Below are 18,010 nucleotides of genomic sequence, written 5' to 3'. Positions count from 1 at the left end.
ATAAAACTTCAAGCTGTTTATTGCCTCGTATCTGGACAGAACTATTGAAACACATGCTCTGCCGGCACACAGTCATCGCAGTTTCACAACAAAGCTCTGCACAACAGCTTGTGAAAACATATTGTTCAGTTAATTGCATTGGCATGCAGATGCCCTCACATTTATGAATTAACATCCACCATGGCAAAGGGATGTACAAGGAGACACAGGGACTGTGGCATGTGGCCCTGTGCCTGCCAAGAGATGTGCTGCCTGATGGAGTGCAGCCCACGAGCTCTGGGCTTCCCTTTCCTGTTTATGTGGGCTACGGAGGCTTTGCTATCACCAAAAAAAAAGGAGCCTTCAGGCAAAAACTCTGTGTCTCTTAAGGATATGAGGGTGCTTAAAGCTTTAAGCAGTCCTTCATAACCAACTGACTGCCATCGAGGCACCTGAGAAACCCTCAACAGCCTCAAGGATCTCTGCATCAGTTCACTGAGTGGGAAAATGAAGAAAATCCATGCCTGAAAAAGTCAGAGGCAAAGAAACAGCCCAAACACAGTGGGGACTCTGCAAGGTATCCAAGCATTTGTATGGGTTGCAAGAGTGTTATACTTCATCAAAGCCATGCTACTTGGGAGGAGGTGAAGGCAGGAAATGAAACACAAGATTTTATTTGACATGTTCTTACCGAGTATATTGATACGCTACACAAAATATTATGGAAGGAAATTACCTGTGTCAGCACTAGTATAAATACCTGTCCAATAACCACTCAACTTTTGGTAATGGCCCTGTTAACATGGGGGCAATGAATATATGTTTGTCACTTAAATACATCAAGCAAGTCTATTAAAAAACCCCTCTGAGATTAAACCTGGCACCTATTTCAACACTGATCAGGGAGAAACAATAGATCTGGAATCACGTGGTTTGAGGCCAGAGGCTTTTCATAATACAGAATTTGCAACTTCTTTCCATCTTGCACACTTAGGAAAACACAGAGCACTTTTGCAGAGGCTTGAATTCCTGCATAATTCACAAAGTTTTGAGTATTTCATGACATGACAAATTGTTCAGGCACCTCGCTGTCATACCCTTCTGCTGCTGTTGCCTCAAATCTTCCCCCACGGGTTTGAGGAGGAGGAGACACTGGACAGAAATAGTGTGTGCTGGGAGGGGAGAGCTGTCATCCCCTCAGGACAAAGACCTGTCCAGAGGAGTGTCACCCCCGGGGTTCACCAGCAGGTTGTTACAGCAGTCATGCACCAGTGATCGAGGTCTCCTCTGCAAACATTTCCGAAGGCATTCAGCCCTTACTGCAGCTGGAATAGTGTCCCTTCACCCACTCAGCTTGTGTGGGCCCTCTCCCACGGCAGATCAAGGGGAAGGATGTGTTGAATCAACTGTCACAGTAATAACTATGTGTTTCACTAACCAACTTCCTATAGCTCTGTCTCTGTAGAGACATAAATATCTCCAGATTCAACCATGCTGGCAGGATCCATTAAGCCTGACATCCCTCAGAAAATAATTTACTTTCCTAGAAAATAACTAGGCCATGAAATAGTTGAAGGACAAGCGAAGACTGCTTGTGGTGGAGGACTGCCAGGGACAGGGGCAGGAGAGCCTACCTGTGGACACGGGCTCCACTGTCCCCAGTCAGACACTGCACACTCACTGGGACAGTACAAGCTACACTTCTGCACTGTCTCTGGGACTTCAGCCTCATTACACAGAGTGCTGGGCACAGTCTCCACGCCGTGGTCCTCAGCAGTGCTCACACACCTACACAGAAAACACACATTTTAATTAGAGTATCACACACACGATGGATATCAACAAATTTCCTCAACCCCATACAGGACATAGACATGACAATTGCTACAAGCAGCGTGGCTGGTCAAAAAGTAGAATTGGTATGTTAATGCAAATGGAAATCAGCTACGTGCACAACATGCTTTTGTTACTTCATACAGAGGGATTTTAACTTTGATCAGCTGACAAAGGAGCAAACAGAAAGTGACAGCCAGCAAGAACAAATCTTAGTGCTCCTGCTAGTGACATCTGAACATTTGGAAATAACTCAGCATTTCCCCATGCCTGGGGAATGAATATTCAGTAATAATGAATGCCACTCTGCTGCGTGCAGTGCTATTACTTGGGGGAAATGTTAGCAAATCAAAATATGGAGGCTTTGCACCTCAGGGAGCTTTATGTATACATGGCATTTAGGCTGAAGAATACTGATTTAAATATCATGCCGTGTTCCTGAAAAACCAAGGCTGCATCTCTGAAATGCTCTTCCTGTAAACCATGGCACATAAACATGTTTCTTTTAATTTGAAATACACTGGACTCAGCAACACACACTCAGTGTCAGATGGCCAGATATTGCAGCTTTATGCAAGAACATATGAGCTCTTTTTGATCTGGAACACCTGAGCTTTTGTCTTCACGCACCTGACTCTCCTCCTTTGTATTCCTTCTCCACAGTGGAGGGAATTTTGTTCGCTGTTGATTTCACATGGAGACCATGGTCCTACTTCCCAGGAATACTGATTGCACTCGCTGTAGCATGGGACTGCCTCGTGCACCTGACAGGAGAAAAGAACCAAACTCTTCAGTTGAACTGTCCAGGTTACTGTGTCTGCAGAAATGCCCCAGCCAGGCCCACAAAAATGCACACCAAAAAAATATCCTTACACTCCTCATGCCAAGGCTATTGTAATGGCTTTAAGTTCATTTATTCATTATTGACTTGCCAAGGGATTTTTAAGTATATAATGAACAGCAGTATGCACGCAGCATCTTCGGAAGCAGGATAAATAACAGCTATTTCCTGCAGCCAGAAGAGGAACTCCATTACAATTTCATTTGCTCTGCCTGCTCTCAGTATAATCTATCTCATGTCATTCACCAATATCCTATGAACCACATCCTTTTGTGCTTCAGAAGGAACAAACTTAGAATCAGCACTCATTTACCTTTGCTTCTAACACATTCTTATAAGCCATTTACCATAAAAGAATGAAATTTCATGCATCCTACAAATGTCATTTTTATACACAAAACCGGTAAATGCTTTTTTGCCTGCAAGTGACTTATCTCCAACATATCTCCTAATCAAACACGACAGTGTGTTCACCTGAACTGTGGTATCTACGTAGGGAGAAAAATACAGCCAAAAGCTTGATGAAAGGTGCCAGATATTCAGGTTGTTAAAAGCAGCACACTGAGATATAGCACTTCAGCAGATTTTTAGGTTTAAATAAATGAATGCATCAACAGTTCTATTACAGTGATGAATAAAAGTTATTTATTTTGAATCTGGTTGTCTGCAGAAGCTGATTTGAAGATACAGTATTCCCCGTTGCTTTGCATGAAGCATAACATGCCACCCTGGAAAAACACAACATACCTAAAATTTCTTCTTCCACACACCAAAACCTCCTCAGCCTTGCTGCTGTGGAGCCATTTCATTCTCACCATTAGAATAACTATGAATCAATAGCCTTCTTCCCAACTACCCCCCAAAGGATTCAGCCACATGCTTAATAATTTACAGCTTCATTTTAAAACAGCAGATTATGACTAGACATGTTGTGGCCACAAGAATAAAGAAACCCACTTCATAACATTTTGGGAGCTGGGAAGACAAGAAAATTGAGATACCAGTCTGAAAACAAAACTGGTTTCCCATCAGAAAATCACCTTCATTTCAAATGGAAGGAAGGAAACCTGCAAAGGAAAACTCCTCCGAAACAGAAAATGCCAGAAAATAATTTTAACTGTGGATCTGCCTTTATATTGGGCATAGGTTTAGCAGAGAAGGAAGAATAACAGATGATGAGAAGTGGAAAATACGTGAAGGTGAAAAGACAGGCAAAAGGGAAATCAAAGTCTGAACTGGTGAAGGCAAGGACAATATGAACTAATAAGAGCATCACATTTCACACAAAGGAGGGGAAAGGGAAAGGAACAAAGGCGGCAAAGGCAGTCACACCATTAGCACCATTTTCCCTGCGTATTAATAAACACAAATGACAAACCTGGACGTGGCTTTGAGCAAACAGAACCAGTGGAAAGTGCCCCTGCCCATGATGGGGGAGTTGCAAACGAGATGATCTTTAAGGTCCACTTGAACTGAAAGCACTCTCTGGTTCCCTGTGGACTGTGCACCAAGGCACTGGCATTTGGCCTGACTCCAGAATGTACAGGTGTCTGTGCACTGCACAAAGTGCACACAGAGCAACCAGCACCATAAGCACTGCTAATTAGCTGAGCAGCCAGGCTCGTTATCATTAACTAGTGTACATGGGAGCAGAGAAAAGCAGCACTCACCAAGCCTGGGCTCAGCACCAGCCAGCAGGGAGCCCATGGATGTTGGACGCTGGGACACAGCTGAAGCCACCATCCTGCCCCACCAGCCTGTCACCTCCACTGACTCCTGCTGCCACATCCCTGCACGCACCAGGGACAACAGCAATCTCTCTTCAGGCACTGCAAAGCCTTTGTGCTCCCCACAGACATCCATCCAGGAGATGGATGTAGAGTCAGAGAGTATTTATTAGTTTCCCTGCTCCACAGGGGGAAGGAAAAACCACAGCCTGCCTGTGTTTCCTGACAAAACACCCTGCCATCCACAGGAGATGATCACTGAGGTAAACAGATGCTTGAGGCATGATCAGTTTTTTCCTCATCACAGAGGGAATGAGCAAAGTGCCAAACTTGGACAAAACTGGCTGCCAGGAGCCAGCCCAAGGAGAATGTGCCTCACAGGGCAGTGTCAAGGATGGTAAAACTTTGTAAGTAAGTTTTATCAAGAGCTGTGTGGTCTGTTCCTGCTGTTTAGACTTCTGGAGAGGAAGCTGAGGCTGGGGGCAGGCAGGAGGTGCTGCCTCCCTCCCACCCTCCACAGGCACTGCAGGGCAGTCCAGCACAAACAGCAGCTTTGGGGATTTAAGATTCTTTTCCTTCTCTATTAAATAACCCTTCCTCAGGGTTAGAGTCTACCACTGTGAATCCTGCAGGTTCACAGCACTGCCAGCCCTGCTGCCTGAAGCCAGGGTGAGGCTGAGAGCTTGGGAATCCCATCTCCTTGTCTCAGAGACCTCTGACTGCTCTGCCTTAACATCTGTCAAACCCCAGACCTCTGCTAACCAGCGAAGCCCACCTGTGGATAGCAGCAAAGGCTTAACATCAGGCATTTACCTGATGTGTTTTAGTGGTTAAAACCTCCTGTGGCACGTTCATGCTGCAGTAACTGTGTAGGAAAAGCAGAGTTGGGCAGATATAGGATACCACATGAACTAAAATGTATCTGAAGAATCCCCTGAGCCAAAACAGAAACCCCAAAGGCGCTGACACAAATACACATAACGTGAAGTGATACTTCAAATGTTCTCTTTGAAGAGCAGGGAGGATCACAATAACAAAGCCATTAATAGAGCACTTCTAGCCTGATGTCTGATTGTGTCAAGCCAGCTCGATTGTATGTGAAGTGCCACCAGCTCTCTTCCTCCTCCAAAAGCCAGCCAGCCAGCCAGCCAGCCAGCCAGCCAGACAGACATCCCACTTTGTGCTGGAGGAGGGAGGACACACAGCACTGGCTGCATGTCCCTGTGCTACCTCAGATGCACGGTGATGTGCTGCTGACTTGTGCTGTATTTCCTCTTTGGTCAGGATCCCCCAGCTTACCCTCCTCACCAAAAACCTCAATTATAACTGTCACAAATAACCTGTTTTCCTAAGTTATTGTGCTGACACCACAGCACGTTGTTCCTGGGAACAAGCTCTCCCCCTCTGCCCTGTGTCAGTGCTGAGCAATGCCATCTCTGGCAGCACCTCTGGGACACTGGGGAGATGTAAATAACCACCTGCGTCACTGGGAGGGACAGATTTCTTCAGAACAAGTTACAACAGGCACCCGTGGATGCCATTAAGCTTTAAAGTAGGAGTTCCAAAGAGATGCAAGATTTCCACGGGTGGAACTCTGTGGGAATGATCTCAGGAAGCTGTGAATGCAATTTGTAACTCCATCTTTGCATTTAAAAACCATAGTGATGTGTCATGGGGTCCTTTCCTCCACAGGAGAATGTTTTCCTCCCATTTTCTCTCCTGGCTTGCCATAATTTGTTTTCAATCACCTTCAATTCCTTTTTTTTTTTTTTTTATTTTATCTGTGAAAAATCCTACAACAAACCTTAAAGCCTTCCATCCCTGTTTTTGCTAGGAGCTGTGCTACTTAACAAGGTCAAACAGATGTGCTCTTGATTTGTCATTTTCAAAAGGTTCTGACTAAGCACTGCTGTTCTGTGGGTCCCACAAAACAGAGGTTCACTCTGTGGGTCCCAGGTTCACTCCTCACCTCCTGGGCCCATGGGAGCACCCCTGTCCTGACCCTGAACAGAGGCTGGGATGGGATGTGGTGTCCTCACTCCCCCATTCCTCACCAGCCCAGGAACCCAAAGCACCCAATCCTGGAAGGGTTTAGGATGTGCTCCCATGGATCCCTGGCTGTAACAGAGTGCATCCAACCTTCAAATTACTCATGGTCCAGGTCTCCTGGACCCCATCAAGTTTGCCATCCACTGTGCTGCACATACAGAAGTCTCCTGTAAAGCTATGGCACTTCTCTTCCCAAGCACAAAGACAATAGATCCTTTGAAAATAATCTGCTTGATGCTCACCCTTCCCCAAGTTTATGCAAACCTGCTATGCCAGGGCATTTACAAACCCCTTCACACTGAGCCCCCCACCCATGTATGGAGCTGTAGTGCCACAATCCATGCCCTGAAAGACAAAAATGAAATTAATTCCATGCAACAGGAACCCGTTGTTCCGTATGGAGGGAGAAAGATGCTGGAAGCATCACTTGAACTGCAAAGAGCTGCAGAGATCAGCACCCAGCCTGGCTTCATCCCTTACTGCCTCAAGAAATAAACTGTCTTCTGGCATTTCAGCAAATTAACTGCTTTCCTCAATTTTTGTTCGTATTTACATGCTGAGTTTTGGGCTCAGTGAACCAAGGGCTGAAACAATCCCTGTCTGAAGCCAAGGGGAGTTTTGCTGCTGCCTTTCACAGGATCACTGCGTAGTCAGAATTAACCTGGAACACTGCTTTAACACCTGAAGCCCAAAATCAAGTTGATGGGCACAGTTCTCAATAAATTAAAGGGAAGAAGGACAAAAGCTACTATTTAAGAGACAAACTGCTAAAGCTTACTCTAATAAAATAACCCAGTTCCCATTCACTCAAATGCAAATCCTAAACCCTTGCTAAAGCATTATTGATGTGGACAGTTACTTCAACAAGATATATAAATATCAATATTTATTTTCTCTTTTAAGAGCTGATACTTGCATTTTAATGAAAAATCTAAGTATCTAACCACCAAAGAGCTTTAGTGCGATTTATAATGTTCTCTAACTTACTTATTTAAGTGTAGGCTTGCAAACGACTTATAGAAATAAATGCACTTGGCTCAACTGATGTGATTAATGAAAAGAAATTCATACCTATACTTCAGGTAGCCTGTCTGATGAGCACCTGCAGAATAAACTAGAATGAGGTTCAACACTTCTGAAAATCATAGTGACTTCATATTTCAGTGAACATCAAGATTTATTGTCCCTCAAGGTAAATATTGACTCTGGTTTTCCCTCAGTCGATATTTTAGCTTTCATGACAGTAAATCTTGGTGTTCACTCCAACTAAGTCAATATCTGCTTATTATATTAGAACAACCAAACTGATCACTGTAGCAGTTGCCTGAGACCCTGAGGACTACCTCTGTGCTATTCATTTCTAATACAAATGGGTTAAATTCATTGCTAACAAAAGTTCATTTCACAGGGCTCCCCTTACGTCAAGGTTACATTAGAACTAATACATTGAAACAGTGAGAACCTAAGAAATAAGGACCCATTTTCAAACTGTGGAGACCATCGTGTGGAACAGTAAAGGTAGAGAAGGTTTCATGTAGGGAAGAAAACTCGCTCTGGTGTGTAAAGACACTCGCTGGTAAGGGTTAAAACCCCTCCTACTGACACTGAACAGCAATTGGCTCACTTTTAATCCTTTTTGAGAAATCACTTGTATGTTTTCTCTGCGTATCCAGGCTGCAAGAAGAGGCAGCAGTTGGATGTTCTCCTCCTCTTGGAGCTGATGGCCACCACCAGGTGACACAGGCCACAGCCAGCACTTCTCCTGCAACCAGCCTGACACAAATGGATCCACAGTATGGTGGGAAATCCATCTGAAAAAATGTCCAGTCATTGTAATAATCTACAACTTTGACTTCCACGTTGACTCCACCTCATTCACCCAAATCTCTTCTTTGGTTGAAAGACGTCCATACATTAAGTGAATAACTTTTATAATGTTTCAATACTGCCCTCACATTCGGTTTAATCCTAAGCAGATAATTTCTAACAATGAATTTCTTTTGTCTACTTCTTTAAAACTGAAATAAAAATTGAGTACTTGCTTTGTTAATCACTAAACTGCGTGTTTGATTTGGCAGATCTAAGCACGCATTTAAATGCTTTACTGAATTAACTGTATATCTGAAGGACAAGTACTTGCACATTAACAAACACTACATCACAGAAATTATCTCATTAAAATTTCAACATTAAATAGTTCTCTTTAAAATAAAATTGATTTTATTTCATGCTAGTTTATATATTGATCACGATTGCCAGAAATATGCTAACCGCTCACCAGTATTAAACCAGGTTGAACAGTTAATTTTCAAGCAAATTAGATTTTGCAAAGCAGCAGCTTCACTGATGAATACTTGTCCTTAGGTATTTGGATGCTGCAGCAAACAGCCACCAAAAAAAAAACCAAACAAACAAAAAAAAAACCAAAAACAAAACAAAAAACCACAAAAAACAAACAAACAAAAAAAAACCAAACAAACAAACAAAAAATTCGCTCAAAATGACTTCGAGCACAAAAGTTTGAATAGATCTGTGGTAAGACTTCTAATAATTAGAATTCCTGAATTTTGTATGCCTCCAGCAGATTCCTGCACAAATACTTGTGCAACAAATTCGGCAGCTTTAGTTTCCATTCACACCAAAATCAAAGGAGTTTGTGTTTCTTACCTCCTTTGTGGTGCGGAGAAAAGAAAATCAATTAGAGCTTTGCTAAGGTTCTGAAAAGCCTCCACTGACGTTGAACCAAAAAAACCTGAAACTGTCTAAAACTTCCTATCTGGAAAAAGGACGGGATCTACTTTATTCTAAGTTCAGAGCCATGGCAGTAATTACAACAGCACAGACACAGAGTAGCTCCAGTTCCCAGCATCTGCCCCGCGGGCAGCATGGAAGCCCCTACACAAACAAACCCCTCACCCCTACTCCACTACTTCAAAAACTGCTGGAAAATTATTTTCTCTGAAAAGAGTGAAAACACTTATCAAGCCTCTGAAGTTTCCCCTGCTCTTGATTATCTATTTACAGCCCAACCCTCAAAACTGCTCGACTTTAATCCTAATTTACACATGAGACAACTGAGGATGAAGAGTTGAGTGATTTACTAAAGGGTGGCAAGGAAGCCCTCAGGGAGTGGGGGACTCCATCTGGAAATGTCCAGTTTCTTGCACTAACTGGATGATATCTCAGCTTAAAATCAGATCCTGGGAAGTTCTGATAAAGATATTTCAGGATGAAGCCATCAAAAAAATCAGCACTGTAAAATTCTTCCTGCGGAATGAGGAAAAGAGGAGAAATTAGGAAAGCAGCAGGGGTATTCTTGCTATAAAGACATCTGGATGCTCCATTTTCCCTCACCACGGCCTTGAGATGCTTTTACTTCATCTCTTTTTTTTGCTGGACTTCGCAAAATGCTCCTAGTAAATCCCTCACTTTCTTCTAATGAATAATTAAATATTCAAAGTCAGACACTGATTTATTTCAAATTCATAAGTGCAATGAGTGGAAAATGCCTTGTTTAGAAAGGTAATTGAGGCGAGCTCTGTGGAACCCCAGTCATTACATCTCACTCTGAAAGAACCACCATGTTGCTCAGCAAGGTTTATTAATCCAGATTTACGAGTGGTAAGTGGTTTTATTTTCTGTGAGGTTGTTGCAGGCACTAGAAACACCAAATTGTAACATGGCAAAGCATGAGTGCACTTTCTCAGAGATTAAAATACCAAGTTGGCATCATTCAGCATGAGAAAATAAGGAAAAAATAGGCAGCTCCTGGCCCAAACCTTTCTGGTTTACTCATGGTTTGAATGTCAGTACAACCTCTGAGGAGCAGGACACAGCACAAAATATTGGGTATTTATTTCTACCTGAAATACTCAGGCAAGACAATTTAGTCTCAGAGTTATCAAAAAAACCCCCGAGGCATTAAAGTGGGAACGGGGGCTTATGAGAAAACAATCACAAATGGCCAGTCCCTGCACCTCTGCTTTTTATTTTACATTTTAATTATGTTTCATTCCTACCAAGAAAGTATTGAATCCAGATAAGATACTAACAAATGCCATCTTACTATGTTGTCAAATACAGGGGTTTAAAACAAGGCAGAAACTCATTAGTGAGAGTTTCAATGCATTTTTGCAGATTTCAAAAGCTGTAGGTGCTGCTGCCTCCCTGTCACAAAGCCAGGCAAGCATAGAAAATTTAAGTAGATACAAATAAATCAATATCCCTTGTTTCTGAAACAGCACATTTTGCTGCAGCTGAAGTTTCAGGGGTAACAAACAAATGTGGCACCTCTCTGGATGAATCTGTTATGTAATAATAATGCTGGATCCAGTTTTAAAGAGAGGAAGAGGGAAAAAAAAGCTGATTGATGAAGAAAACATCAAAGCCCTTTTTTACTAGATGAGAACGACAAGATGAAGACAGATTGCAACACCAACCTGAGCCTTTGTAGATGTCCATGTTAGCAGGGCATGACAAGCAGAAAGGAAAGAAAATTATATATTCATTAGTTTGGCTGCTGCACGATAATATTGCCAAAAAAAAAAAAAAAAAAAAAAAAAGGAAAAAAAGGCAGAAAATCTGCTTAAAATAGAATTGCCACAATGTAATGTTGCATTCAATCCTTTGATTTCCCCATCTTAAAAAGAAAAAAAAAATTACCTCAAGCAGAAATCAAGCATTTCTTTGTGAGTGAATGAAAAGCACTACTATGCTGAAGAATAAAGTCGAGTTCATTCAGCTCCATCCAGCAATCCTCTGGAGCTCATCACTGTGTGTCACAATCAAAGTTTAGGATAACAAAAAAAAATTTTTTTTATTTGAAAATCTGTGAAAATCTATGAACTTGCAATCTGGTGAGACACCCCACAATTATGAACTCTCAGTCATGACAGAGCAGAAAGGCTTTCAGAGATTTAAATATTAATTGGGCGGCTGTGTCATTAGTGAAGCCTGCAGCTGCCATGTCCCTCTCCTCTGGGTGGAACACCCAAAGAAGGCCCCGCAGAGGGGTGGCAGGAGCCAGCCCAGCCTGGGGACACGCCTGTCACCGCCACCAGCGCTGTCCCTGCCCGGCCAGCCGGAGCTCCCGGACCAAAGCACTGCTCCGGCAGGTCAGGAACCTGCCCCGCAGGGAAATGAGAGTAATTACTCCGGCCAGAAGCCAAGTCATCTGTCACACGAAATGAAATAAACGCCAGCACCAAACACAAACAGTCCCGCTGAAGCACTTTCTTTGCAGGCATCTGGACAATAGGCAATTTAAAGAAAAGACCATCAGAGCTTCGTGCTAAGCTAAAAATGATGCCTCGGAGACAAAGCTCAGCTCCAGCCTTTCTTTTAGGAGATTTTAAATCATTTCAAGGTCTAAGAGCTTCCAATTGATATTCTATGGGTTTATTTTCATGTCTTAAGCAAGAATGAATTAACACGACAAGACACGTCTGTCCTTACGGTAGCATGATCTTGAACTGACAATTTTTCCACACGAGATTTAAAACCAGTTAACTGACAAGAACAATTTGATTGATAGCACTATAGACAAGAGATAGAAGAGACTGGGAAGTGTCAGGCTGTTGAAAGTTATGGTTTTTGAAACACCCTTCTATGAGGCTACACCAAGCAGAGAGAACCGCAAACTGCTCCTGGGGCTTCCCGCAGTTACAGCAAGAAACAGTCCAGTTTATGTTCCTGAAAAGCAGGAATAGAAATGCAAACCAGCCCCTAAGATGATTGTTTGTTAGGATGAGCCCGTGGTCTCCCCCCAGCCCGCTCAGCAGCAGCTCTCACTCCTCCTCAGCAGCATCCAGGCAGGAATGTGTGTTCCCAGGGAGAGCGGGACAGGCGCTGATGGATGAGTGATAGATCCATAGCTTCAGAGTTCAGAGACATCACCCTGATTAGCGACTGCAGCTGGAAATTTTTTCCTAGCAGAGCAAGCTAATGCAGAAGGCAGGGGATGTGCCGGCCTGTTGCATGCACTGTTTGTGGGAGCAGTCGTGCTCCAGGACAGGCAGACATTAAAACACGCTCAGACACAGCAATAACTGAGTGATTTTCTCCCTGTAATTAGGTGAGGCAAAGGCAGATCTCCCCGCAGTACTGCACAGAGCTCAGCCTTGGGACCAGGCACACAAATCCACAGATGTGAAGGTAGCCAAAGCCGCATCACTGCACCCTTAAAAATCCTGCAGTTGGTAACAATCTGACAGGTTTTATTGCTGTTTCTTGCAGGTGGATCCAGACAGAAAAGATTTAGGTATGGAAGAGCCACGTTTTCTTCCCCAAATGCATGTGTTTAAGGCAAGTGATGTGCTGCAGAGAGAAACCATGCTTCTACCTGAAAGAACATCCATATTTAATAAACTAAAGGCTCCCTTGAGCAAGAAGTTAAATTCTACCCGACCTACTTCAAACATCAGAGTGCACACACAGTGTCCCCAAGCCAAAAGAGAAGAGGGAATTGCTTGTGAGCCACTACCTTGTGGGGTAGCTGCTGTCCCTGTAGTTCTGGTATCTTTTCTGTTCCCATTCCTTTCTTTCAGGGCAGGGAATATGTATTTTCAGATCCCTACATTTCCATCACTGACCTGTGGTTTGAGGTTAAATGCTTTACATGGACCTGCACAAATCCACATGGATCAATGCAAAGACTTCTACTGAATTCAACTGGGAAATGCAGTAGCAAGCAAGAAACATCTGAAGGTTTATAGGTGCTTCACTAGAATTCAGGGGAAAAAAGTATTGATCATGGCGAATTTTTGCTGCACTATGTATTTATTTAAAGTGGACATCGATACTGCCTATATATTGCTGATTAATGAGAAGCTATATAAAAAGTAAATAAATGGGTTTTTGAACAAATCTGACAAGGAACACATCCCTAGGGGTGTGCAGTGGAGGAGAGTTGGACTGTATAATATTTAAGGTCCCTTATTACCCAAACCTTTCTATGATTCTGTGAGAGAATAATTCTTCACGCACACGTGCCCATGCTCTGCAACTCCAGCATCCAGCACATTGCTGTATTTTCTTGGTTTTAAAGAGTTTATGACTACAGGAACCCTACCAGAACACTGAACTCCTGATTCAGTACCCGAGGGCACTGCACCCAGTGCACCAAGTCCTGCTCTGCAGCACCATTCAGGATGGGTATGTCAGGGCACAAGTGATTCAGCAGATCTCACACCTCTGCCATTCCCTGGAGCACCACACCTTCACGCACCCATGATTCTGGAAATAATGGAGTGAAAAAGGCTGTATCCCAAAACAGTAAGTAAAAGGAGGAAATGGAAAGCAAATGCATATGGAGACTACCCAACCCAGCTGGGCTTTGCAGTGTGTCGTACACATGAACCACTCTACCTGAAACCTTTTAGAGAATTAAATAATGCAACATAGCAAAGAGCAGGTGATATAAATTAGGGGACACAGTAATTTAAAGATCATGCAAATGGTCTAAAAGGAAGTATTCACTCGGCCCATTGCAGATGAGAAAGTAAGGAAAATTAACAATGAAACTGATGTTGAATAGCAGATCTGAAAGGAACTGAAGAGTCAAAGAAATAAGGGGAAACGCCATTACTGATCACAGGAACCACACAGAGCAAGCTCAGCGCTATAAAAAAGTCAATTTGCAACAGAGAGAATGGCAGAAAATGGAAGATCACCAACAAAGTGAAGACAAAGACAGGTGATGAACTTTTTATGATAGGCATCAACTCAGAAAGTCTGGCTAACAAGGAGGGCAAACTTGAAGAGACCCTTGAAATAACTTCTGTGTCAATGGGGTTATTTGGAACAACAGGGACAAGATGCCCAGTGTCTTCAGAAGATGCAGTGCAAGAGAGCTGGAGGAAAAAATGAGGAAAACATTGAATTGCACAGCAGTCATACAAACTCCTATTCTTGGGAAAATATTTTTCTACAGACATCATCTATAAGCAGCAGAAAATAACAAGGAGATGAGTAGCAGGCAGCATGGGTTTGTCAAGAACAAACTGTGAAATCATTCTAATGTTCTTCAGTAACAGGATAAGAGATGATGTGGATAGGGATGAAATGGCAGGTATTATGTCGACCTTAGTAAGCCTTTCACATACCTTCAGGCTAAGGAAATATGGTTTGGATTAATCTAATACTCTGCAGTACAGTGCTGGAAAATCACATTCAGAATAGTAAAGTGTAACTGGCAAGAAACCACACACATGGCTTTGCAGAGCTTTATGTTCTGTATCCAGTCATACCCCTTGTTTTCATTAATATAGGGCTGATGGACTGAAAATTATTCTTACTGACTGTGGATGCTGCCAAGGTGAGAGGAACAGCCAGGCAACTGGAGGACAGGAAAAGAATTCAAGATGTACTTTATGAATTGGTGACATTGAATGAAAAAATAGATTGAAAGAGAAGTACAGAACTACAGTGACCAGGGACTGACCAGACAGTCACAGAGAGAACACAGGATGAGAAACAAACAGCCCCTCAGTGGTACCACTGTCCTGGATCCAGAAACTGCAGAGAACCATAAAGAGAATGTGATTCAATAGTATAGTAAAACGATGAGACTAATGCAGAGTTTGCAAAACACTGAGGTACCACTTCAGCTGTGGCACAGATTCAGCTCAGGAAGCACATCCATGCTTAGGTATCCAACTTCACCAGAAATCTGAAGGATTTGAACCAGCTGGGGAACAACTGAGGACAGTAACACTATAAAGACCAGAATCCAATTGCCAAGGTGAGTGGTGGCATTTCCTCTGTTGCTTTACAGGCAAACATTTAAAACACCAATATAATTAGTTACCATCTATATGATGGCAGGTCTGTCAACAAAGCATGGTATCACTGTCAGATAAAATAGCAATGCTCAGCCATAAAAAGAAATAACTCTGCTGTATCACACCAGATGCAGAGTAGCAAAAAGACACCTGAGAGAGCTTTAAAGAGATCTTCCAGCAGCTTGAAACCATCTATCTGCAGCATCACCGAGCTCTACACTGGCTTATTCACTGCTGCCTTGAATAAATCACAGATTGCCAGACTCTGTTTGGGAAACCAGGGGCTGTCTAATACCTCATAGAGGAATAGGAGGGAGGAACTGCCATTATATTAAATATTAACAACAGTGTTGTTGTAACACTGCCTACAGTCCTAGCTCCTCGTTGTAAAAGTTGCATTGATAATGACAGAGCAGTTAAAGGAAACCCAGGAAAATAATTCAGAGTCTGGAACACTTGCCCAAAAGTAGCAAAATGAAGGAACCTACTTAGGTTCAGATGAGAGATGGGAAAAAGGAGATTCAAATTATTTTTGAGAATATGCAGAGAGAATTTCTCTTAGAAGACCTCTTTTTAAGCCAGCAGGTGAAGATGTATGTTCCCAAGGCTGAGAGCTGTAGTCAGACAAACACATCCTAAAACTATAAAGAGGGAGCTTTTAAAGTATGAAGGAAATTAACTACTGGATCAGTTTATCCAGGGTCATTCCTCCTGCAGCCAAGAATGTGCCTTTCCACAACCTCCCCAGCGAGGCAGGGTTTGACTGCAGACAAGGAACTTATCCTGTACAGGAGGTCAAAGCAGACTCTCATCATCATCATCATCATCATGTACCTCTGGTCTTAGGATCTCAGAATGAGGATCTCTACACAAGACTTCTAAATCAAGTACTAATCATCCAGTGAGCACCACATTTATTAAGCCACACCACATACTTTAAATACAAATTGCACGTTGAAGTTGAAAGGATTCTTGCATGGATTTCACGTACATTTTGAGAGGCTCTCAAAAAACCACAGTTCTACATTATAGATCAGAGGCACACTGGAGTTCAACCAGTTCATGGATCATCCCATAAATGTTGATCCCCCAAAGATGACAATATTTTATTTACTGCATCAGCTCTAGCTACTAAATTTTAAGCAAGACAGGAGCTGGAATTCAGCAGGAGAACACAGTTCTTACCTAGGTCATGATGGCACCAATGGCATCAGGATGGAGCAGGAAGACAAAAAAAGCAATTATTTAAATAAAGCACACACTGCCTTGCCTGCATCCATCCATCAATGAATTCTGCCGTTTCTCAACTGTAACTCTGGGGTAGGTAAAATAGATGAAAGACTTGGAAATGTAAATTGGAGTCTCCTGTCTCTGGATAGAGGCTTCTAGATCCTTGGTTTGTCTCTAAGACAGCTGCTCCTGCTGGTTTTTATTACTAAGACTCCTTACTTAGCAGTGCACCTCTGACCTTCCTGCAGGTCAGCGTGTAGTACCTGGCACATGGACAAATATATGCATGAATGCATGGATATCACTAGGAATAAACAGGAGCTGATTGACAGGAAAGTGAAAAGAGAGAAAACAGAGAGAGAACGACTGCCAAAGAAGGGCAAATATTTACTGTGCAGAAGTTCATTTCAGGGGAAACAAGAAAAAGGAGAAATATGGTAACAAGGAACACTGGCAGTGACACTGTGAAGGATAAAGGCGAAGAAAAGACAAAGGAAAACACTAAAGGAAAAGGCTCACTGTGTTTTACAAAGGCTTGACAAAGTATAGCACAAAGCAAAATACGTCTGAGGCAGGACAGAGGTGCACAGAGAGGCAATGACAAAGTTATTTGCAACAGGAATACATGGAACCCTGCTGGGCTAGACTTGGGTCATCTCTGTGGTTTGGCAAGTCCTGTAACAGCTTCTGATCATGTGAGACACATGCCATAGATAGAAAAGTTGGAAAAGCAGCAATACTTAAAAAGCTAATGCCTGTATATCTACTGACAGCTTGATAGTGACCTCAGTGCCATCATTCGCTCTATTGGCAACACTTGTGTGGTTATTTTCAGCTTATTTCAGAAAACTAACTCTGGGAATCTTTGCTTTCAGCAAGCAATGCAGGTGTAAGAATCGAGCTCCATTCCATTTGTACAAAGCCTCTCCCACAGGGCAGCTGCACACCCGTGTGCTTGTCCAGACACACACTTCAGAGAATCAGGGAATCAGAGAACACGAGGTTGGATGGCACCTCAGGGATCATCTGGTCCAACTTTTCATGCCAAAAGCACAGTCTAGACAAGTGTCCAACATTGGGGAAACCACCACCTCCCTGGGGAGATTATTCCAATGGATTATTCTAATAGTGAAAAAATTTCCTTGTGTCCAGCTAGAAGGAGTAACCTTTTTTCCACCTCTTGCCTTTTCCACACGACTTCTTGCAAAAAGGGAGCCTTCACCTTTGTTGTAGCCACTCTTTGACACTGGAACATGGAACAAGCCACATTTCACTGCCTTGTCATTTAGCCTTAGACACGAACACTCCACAGCAAGGAAAGTAACTGCTCACTCAAAGAGCCATTTCAAAATACTTGAGCATGGCAGTGAATTCCTCTCAGTGTTTATTATAGGGACATCAGACAGTTTGCAAATGACATTTTAAATTGCCCAATGTTGGCAAGTCTAGGCTATGAAGGACCAGCATGGAGCACATTGCTTCAGATGGGTATAGAGAAATACAGCCTGCTAGAGATCACTGAAAAATCCACTGCATTTGGAAAAAATCATAGTTTAGGTTGGATTTTTGGT

General features: G+C 42.8%; 1 protein-coding gene across 1 annotated transcript in view; it reads right to left on the bottom strand.

The window, feature by feature from the left end:
* Window positions 1-18,010, bottom strand: part of THSD7B (thrombospondin type 1 domain containing 7B) — a 243,242-nt gene that overhangs the window by 30,052 nt on the left and 195,180 nt on the right. Inside the window, exons 15-16 of the mRNA XM_066323167.1 lie at window positions 2,443-2,576; window positions 1,614-1,767 (exon numbers count right to left, since the gene is read on the bottom strand). Coding sequence (XP_066179264.1) covers window positions 1,614-1,767; window positions 2,443-2,576 — 288 coding nt within the window. The remainder of the gene's footprint in view (window positions 1-1,613; window positions 1,768-2,442; window positions 2,577-18,010) is intronic.

This window comes from Sylvia atricapilla, chromosome 7, assembly GCF_009819655.1.
Source record: "Sylvia atricapilla isolate bSylAtr1 chromosome 7, bSylAtr1.pri, whole genome shotgun sequence".
Lineage (NCBI taxonomy): Eukaryota > Metazoa > Chordata > Aves > Passeriformes > Sylviidae > Sylvia > Sylvia atricapilla.
This window is presented reverse-complemented; position numbering and strand designations above follow the sequence as displayed.